The sequence below is a fragment of the Callorhinus ursinus genome, unplaced genomic scaffold (assembly GCF_003265705.2).
Source record: "Callorhinus ursinus isolate GAN/ISIS: 27379988/994484 unplaced genomic scaffold, GSC_fseal_2.0 scaffold2059, whole genome shotgun sequence".
NCBI lineage: Eukaryota > Metazoa > Chordata > Mammalia > Carnivora > Otariidae > Callorhinus > Callorhinus ursinus.
This window is the reverse complement of record NW_027399113.1, coordinates 968-8,765: the sequence shown is the minus strand read 5'-3', so window position 1 is coordinate 8,765 and position 7,798 is coordinate 968. Positions and strand designations below refer to the sequence as shown.

At 44.2% G+C, this 7,798-nt stretch overlaps 1 protein-coding gene across 1 annotated transcript; it reads left to right on the top strand.

Moving 5' to 3' along the window:
• Window positions 1-75: 75 nt before the first annotated feature.
• Window positions 76-7,556, top strand: LOC112818995 (X antigen family member 3-like). Its single transcript, XM_025866061.2, has 5 exons — window positions 76-303; window positions 2,283-2,374; window positions 2,988-3,093; window positions 5,518-5,643; window positions 7,391-7,556. The coding sequence occupies exons 2-5, from the start codon at window positions 2,291-2,293 to the stop codon at window positions 7,411-7,413; spliced, it is 339 nt and encodes a 112-aa protein (XP_025721846.1). The 5' UTR covers window positions 76-303; window positions 2,283-2,290; the 3' UTR covers window positions 7,414-7,556.
• Window positions 7,557-7,798: the final 242 nt, after the last annotated feature.

The following is a 7,798-nucleotide window of genomic DNA, read 5'->3' as shown; positions in this document are numbered from 1 at the left end:
GGTGAGATGAAGATCGGGTGTCTTGCGAGCACGAGGTGAGGTATCTAGGTCCTGGAGGCGCTAAGAATTGCGGACAGAAGGCGGTTTAAGAATAGTCAGTGCTGCGGGGATGGGGGAGTGGGGAAGCCTCCCCGCCCCCCAACCGCCACCTCGTGCACGCGGTTGTCAGTGCGCCTGCGCAGTAGCATGTTCTGTTAAATCCGCCGCCATTGGCGTTGGTTTCGTGTTGTACGGGCTGGATGCGGACCCGTGCAGGTCGCGTCTTGCCGTCTGGATTCTTCCTTGCTGTGTGAGGCTCAATTGGTAGGTCTCCGGATCAGTCCTCCCAGCAATTTAAGCGTGAAGTAGAAGTTGCAGGCTTCGGGTGGGTAGCGGCGATGTGGTTTCCTGCTTCCAAGGAGGGAGGTCCTCGAGGTTCTCTTCTTTCTCTGCCTGTCTCCGCAGGCCTGGCCCCTTTTTTCCTTGTTGGCTTGTTTGGGTGTGGGTGAGATGAAGATCGGGCATCTTGGGGCCTTGGTTTGAGGTATGTGTGTTCTGGAGGTGCCAGTAACTGCTGACGGAGGGCCGATTTGGGAATGCCCGGTGGTGCCCGGGTGAAGGAGTGGGGGAAGCCCCGCCCACTGGTCGCTGCCCGACTCAGTGCCCCGGCGCACTGCTATGCTCTTTCCCGGTGGCCATTTGCATGGGACAAGTGCCGTGCCTTCTGGTTGTGAAGCTGTGTGCCTTGCATCGTGCTCTCTGAATTCTTTCTCACTGACTGAGACTCAATTGATAGGTCCTCAGACAGTCTCCCTAGGAATTTACGTTTGAGTGAGTGTGAGGGGTCAGCCAGCCGGCTTTGGGGCTAGTAGGGATGGCGTGGTTTCCAGGCCTGAGGAAAAAGTCCTCAAGATCTTCCTTTTCACAGGGGTCGGGGCTGTCATGGAGGCACTCGGCATTGCTGACAGAAGGAAAATTTAGGAATCTCCAGTGGCCTAGGCAAGGGGGTGGGGAAGCAGCGTGCGTGCCTTGCACTGCTGCATCTTCACCCTCAGGTGTGGGGTATTGCAATGATTTCTGGGTGTTGAGCCCTGTGGGTCTTGTCTCACTGTCTGGATTCTTTTCGTGCAGTCTGAGACTCATTTGGTGGGTCGGCCGGTCAGTTTTTCCAACAGTTTCACTGTAAGTGTGAGGAGGGTGCCAGTAGATATTTGGGGGGTGGGGTCAGGGCAGAGTGGTTCCTAGCCCCTGAGGAGGACAGTCCTCGAGGCTGTCTTCTTATGGACGTCACAGCCACCATGGCCCTTGATGTGGTGGCAGGGCAGGATGAGGGAGAGGGTGAGCTGGGGATAGAGGGGGGTCAGATGAAGACCGAGTTGTCTTGGCATTATTTGAGGTATTGGAGTCCTGGGGGCACAAGGAACTGCCAACAGGGCACAGACTCGGGAGTTGTCAGAGTCTGAGGGGCCCTTGGGGAAGTGGCAAGTGCACTGGAAAAGAAACGCCCTAGAAAGGGGGATTGTTGGGGGGTTGCATCCCTGAGACTCGAAGTGTACCAAACAGAGGACCAAGAGAGGAGAGTGCCATGTGTAGCCTTCATTGCAGGCACTGAACTCTGCAATTCTAGTGCAAAAATAATTGGAGACGGTCTATCAACAACGAACGTGGTTAAGTATTCCAGTAAAACTTTATCGGAGGTGTGGAAAGAAAGGGCTTAGTAAATCAGAGTGTGCCAACGATAGCGGGTACTCAGTTTTTAATTCTCTGGTGGTAGTTTCTTTGTTGTTGTTGTTGTTTTTTTTAAGATTTTATTTGTTTGACAGAGAGAGAGAGCACAAGCAGGGGGAGTGGCAGGTAGAGGCGGAGGGAGAAGCAAGCTCCCCGGAGAGCAGGGGGAGCACGACGCGGGACTCGATCCCAGGTCCCTGGGATCATGACCTGAGCCGAAGGCAGTCGCTTTAACCAGCTGAGCCATCCAGGCGCCCTGGTGGTATTTTCTTAAATGTCTCCATGATGGTGAATCAAGTTGTGAAACCAGATCCCTTTCAAGATATATTCTTATCTTAATCATGTGCCTAACTTAATTTCTCTGTCAGCCCGGCCATGACATGAGCAGTTTGCCTTTGCAAGCTGCCAGATTTGGTGTGACTAGAGAGCATGGACAATTAAATTACCGTTAGACTAACTTTAAAAATACTCTCAGTGTTGAGAAAAAGAGCCCATGTCTCCTTTTGGCCACAGAAGCGGTCAAATGTAACTGTCTTGTCAAGTGTATTTTCCAAATCCCAGTATTCTGCTTTCAGTGCGAAATATGAATTGGCAAGTAAGATCAACATTCAGACCTAGAGCAAGACGAGATGGTGAAATACCTTTGCAGCCAGTTGGGCCTGTGGTTGTAAGTACTTGAACGTTTGTTTTTTTATTAGTACAAATTTATTTTTGTGAAAACGTCAAACTAGTATCGATATACTGATAAGGACTTTCGATGCTAAGGAGCATTTATCCAGGAGCATTACGTTCTGTTCTTTTCTGGATGGATGCGGTTATGTTCCTGGGAAACATACCTGATGACTTTTTCATGCTTATTAACAACCGATTGCACACATCCATCCCAACATCGATGTAAGTAGCTTCCAAAGCCTTTGAGGAAAGCTCTTTTGGAGTAGCCTCTGTGGGAAGAGCAATTTTATTTAAGAATAAGTATATTGAAGAGTATTGGAGAAATGTCTTTAGATTTTTGTTGGTGGAGGTGCCATTAAACCATTGTATAAATTCCTATTCTATGTGACCTCTTTACTAGCTGTGGAGAGTCTGTTCTGCCAGTCTTCAGGTCTTTTTTCTGGGTTATTTACACGTATGCGGTCATTAGCTTGGTGTATATGTGGGATGAAGTGAGCTTAGAATCCTCCTACCCTGCCATCTTCTATTGTATGCTAGGTACTTATATCATTGATGTGTGTTAACGACACAACTTTTTTCTGTTTACATACACATATGCATACCCCTAGGCCCAGCTGCTTCGTGCTGAGCAACCTCAAGGGGAAGAGCCACCGACTGAGCGTCCGGATATTATACCTGATGGAGAGAAAAAAGAAGGAGCATCTGTGGTTCAAGGTGACGGGAAAGGTGTGTGTGTGTGAGTGTATGTGCGTTTCACGCATCGCGATATACTTGTAACAGAAAGGAAGACACAATAGAAAGGAATCTCAAACCTTGCCTGGAAATTGGCTGGAATGGTGAAGAGGATATAGTTTGCAACCTAGGGCGGTTCCTCAGTAGAGTAAGTTTCCCCCATTTTATAAATGAGAAAATTAAGGCTCAAGGATTGTGTTTATCAAAGAGCCATTTGACTATTGAAAACAAAATTTGTGTATTTTTAAAGTGGCTCTTAAAAGTTTACATTTTTCTATGGTTAGAAAAACCAAAAGAGGGTCCCCTGGGTGGCTCAGTTGGTTAAGCATCTGCCTGCAGCTCAGGTCATGATCTCAGGGTCCTGGGATGGAGCCCCGCATCGGGCTCTCTGCTCAGCGGGGAGTCTGCTTCTCCCTCTCCCCCTGCTCGTGCGCGCTCTCTCTCTCTCTCTCTCTCTCTCTCTCTCTCTCACTTGCTCACTCACTCTCTCCAATAAATAAGACATAGAAGAAAATCCCAAAGCTTAATTATCCTGAGATTAATATGAGACAATTTATTTCTCCCAGATGCATAGTATTCCCAGCATAGAGTATTTTGAAGGAAGATCTCCACGTAATTCAGGCCACTGTTAAAGGTTTCTAGAAAGAAAATGACTGACCACAATGTCCGTTCATTTCTTTCTACCTTGCCTTTATTCTGACTGTAAAATAGTATACTTATCGTTACTCTCGAATAACTTCGCTCTTCCTGTTGGTTCTTTGTTGTGCATGGGATTCACTTACGGAACATTACACATAGGGCCTTTGGACCTAAGTATAACTTTATTTTAACAAAGTAAGTTTTCTCTTACCCCAAAAGGGGATGGGTGTCACTACTATAAGATTTGCCATCGGTCTGCAAATACGCTCCGCTAATTCTTCAGAGAGTGACATTTTAATTGTAGTTCAAATCCTCCCCACGGTGTAGACTTCAGACTGTAGAGTTGCTGCTCCCCGCTCTTAGTACGCTATGGCAAAATACTACAATTGTACATGTATTATGGTTTATGCTTCGACTGTCATTTAAAATAAAGGTTTCCTAATACAGGAAACATATGTAAAGTCCATTCATAGTTGCTACTAATGTTGCAAAAGAGTCCCTCCATACTGAACTGTACACTTGAAAACGGTTAAGATGGGATATTTTATGTTACACATTTTTCAACCACAATTAAAAATGAAGTAACTACTGTCTTGTGAAGTACAATGTCATATATTCTTTTTATTCTTTGTAGTTCTAAACCACAAAATTTACAGAAAATTTACAAGGGTAGTGCAGTTATATATATATATATTTATAGTTATCCAAAATTTTCACCTGGAGTCACCGATTGTCACTATGTTTTACCACTCTGGTTTCATACCCTCGTCCCTTTCCGTTACATATACACACATACCCTTATGGTATGATACCGATATGTGTATGATTACTATGACTACTGATGAATCATTTACATAAAGTTCAACTGTTATGATCCTTTACCCAAAGAACCTAAGTGTGTGCATCTCCTCCAAACGAAGAAAGTCATTCTCTGGGCTAACCACTGGACAGAGACTTGACAGTGGAAAAATGCAGTCATTTGATAAAGAGTGTAAATCAGTTTCCCCAGGTGTCCCGATAATTTCCTTCATACGATTTTTTTTGGATCCAGAGTCCAGTTTAGGATCATGCGTTTGCATTTAGTTTTTTAAAAATACTCATTTATTTACATGAAAGAGCAAGTGAGAGCGGGGCAGGGGCAGAGGGAAAGAATCTCAGGCAGACTCCCTGCTGCGCCTGATGCAGATGTGCACGGGGCTGGATCTGCCGACCCCGAGATCATGACCTGAGCTGAAATCAAGTCAGATGCTTAACTGAATGAGCCACCCAGGTGCTCCACACACAGCTTTATTTATTTATTTTTTTAAATCTGGAATGGTTCTGCCCATCTTTGATGACAAAGCAATTGGTTTGCAGAATCCTTATCAATTTGGGGCTTCAAGACTTTTCTTTCCCCTCGACATTTATTGGTGTCTGCTCTTGCCACATCACATGCTAAGTATTGAGAGACATGCTTTCAGCCTTGAACTCTCAGTCTAGTCAGAGACTCAAGTCACTGGCAAGTATAATCACAAGTACAGTATAGGCAAGTACAAGGGGGACACCTGAGCTGTCTGAGGGCAGTCTTGAAAAAGGAAAAAGGCAAGAAAACCCTGCTTTACTAGTTTCTGGTAACGGACCCCTGAAATGATGCTCTTGTAATTCTTATCGCATTTACTACCACACTAGCCTAAGACTTTTGTTTCATAATACTGAGGAAATGAATAGTATTTCCTTATTCATAGCTCACGTTTTACCTCTTAAATTGATCACCTTTTAATTTTCAAGGGCCTGCCCCGGAGCCTAATCCAAAGGAACTGGCGGGTGAAAAGACTGGGCGTGAGCGGGGAGATGGTCCTGATGTCCAACGGAGGGGACTTGCAAATCTAGAGCCCCTTAAGATGCCAGAGGCAGGTATGTGATCCATTAAGCATGCAAAGTATAGCGCGTCTGTTTTCCGCAACGTTATATACTTAATAATAGAGGTAACTTTATTGTTACCTCAGTAACCGAGTTCCCATATAAAAATTATTTGAAATGTAGTTCAGATCCCAGATGGCTGACTTCCAGACTATTAGGCATAGATTGGGTCAATGCCATATAAATTACAAAATAGGAAAACAGTTTCTTTTACGTGTAAGTTCTTTAGCCAAGAGCTGATAATTTCAGATACTTTTAGAGAGAGCCACTTCTTAAAAGTTTTTTTAAAGATTTCATTTATTTATTTGACAGAGACAGTGCGAGAGAGGGAACACAAGCAGGGGGAGAGGGAGAAACAGGCTGGTGGACTCTCACGACCCTGAGATCATGACCCTGAGATCACAACCTGAGCCAAACCTGAGAGTTGGACGATTAACTGAGTGTGCCACCCAGGTGCCCCATGGAGAGATTATTATTATTATTTTTTTTTTTTGAGAAAGAGCACCAGGCACAGGCACAAGCAGGGGGGAGGGGCAAAGGGAGAGGGAGAAGCAGACTCCCCGCTGAGCAGGGAGCCTAACATGGGGCTCCATCCCAGGACCCTGGGATCAAGACCCAAAGGCGGATGCTTAGGCGACTGAGCCACCCACGTGCCCCCCAAGGAGAGATTCTTAATAAAAGACTGGTATGAATCATTAGGAAAAAGAAAAAGAATCCAGCTAACAGAGAGATCAATGAGAGTGCTCTTCTGGAAAATATTTATGAAGAGAGGATCCACTAGTTAACATAATTTTGAAGAAAATGGAGAAAAGCCAAGTATACACAATAAAGAATATGAACAAGACAGTAACAGATATTGAATATATATTTGGCTTTCCAGTTTCTTTTTTTTCCTCTCCCCATTCCCCCCCCTTTTTTTTGGCCACCCTGAGAAATGATACTGTTTCTCCTTCAGGATTTGATGTTACCTTGATGGTAAATGCCTTGAAACTGGTGTGACCATATAATGTGTGCAGACGGGCACACACCTAAGTATATAAAGAGGCACTGTTCCTAATTACAGCAGACATATGGGTGAAAACAGGGCCAGATGGTCACCCTACTTAAAACAACCACCTAAGGGCTAAACTAGCTTAAAGTACAGTTCTGCACTTTCCACAATAGAGTCAAAACAAATGCAATACTAGCCTTTCTATTTATTTCACTTAAGCAATTCCAAGCATGACATTACTGTTTTAGATAATCTTATATTCTGAAGGTTTTCTCAAATAAAAACATTTCATTGATAACTTTTTTTTAATTTTTTTTAAAGATTTTATTTTATTATTTATTTGAGAGAGAGAGAATGAGAGATAGAGAGCACGAGAGGGAAGAGGGTCAGATGGAGAAGCAGACTCCCCGCAGAGCAGGGAGCCCGACGTGGGACTCGATCCCGGGACTCCAGGATCATGACCTGAGCTGAAGGCAGTTGCCCAACCCACTGAGCCACCCAGGCGCCCTCATTGATAACTTTTTCAAAGCTGCTTTTGTTTCTTAGGTTACTTGTTGGTTGGTTGGAGTCTTATTAACAGTATAAGAAATTGTTGCTTTCTATTCAGAACTACCTGAGTAAATGCGTCGGGTTTAATCTTTTCCGAACTTGAACCGTTCCTTTCTCTGTGGTATTAGAAAGTGTCATTTCTATGCCTTTTAGTGTTGTCTGAATAAAGTTCTGCAAAGTAATGTTACGTTTCTCTTACAGGTGAACGGAAACCACAGGTTTAAACGAAGACAAGCTGAAGCCACGTGGGCAGTTCTTGTGTTGCAAAAGTGGCTAACATTCTCTCAGGAAAGTTTTGTTCTTGTGTTGAAAAGTGGCTAAAATTCTCTCAATAAACTTTTGTTCTTGTGTTGAGAAGTGGCTAAAATTCTCTCAATAAAGTTTTGCAGTTTCGTCCAAAGAAGTCTTGCACATCTTTTGTGAAATTGATTCCTAGGAATTTGAGGTTCTTGAAAATAGTAGTTTTTTTGAAATTTCATGTGTATGTATTCTTTATAAGATCAACAGTGACTGTTTTTTAAAGATTTTATTTATTTATTTGACAGAGAGAGAGAGCGAGAGCAGGAACACAAGCAGGGGGAGTGGGAGAAGGAGAAGCAGGCTTCCCGC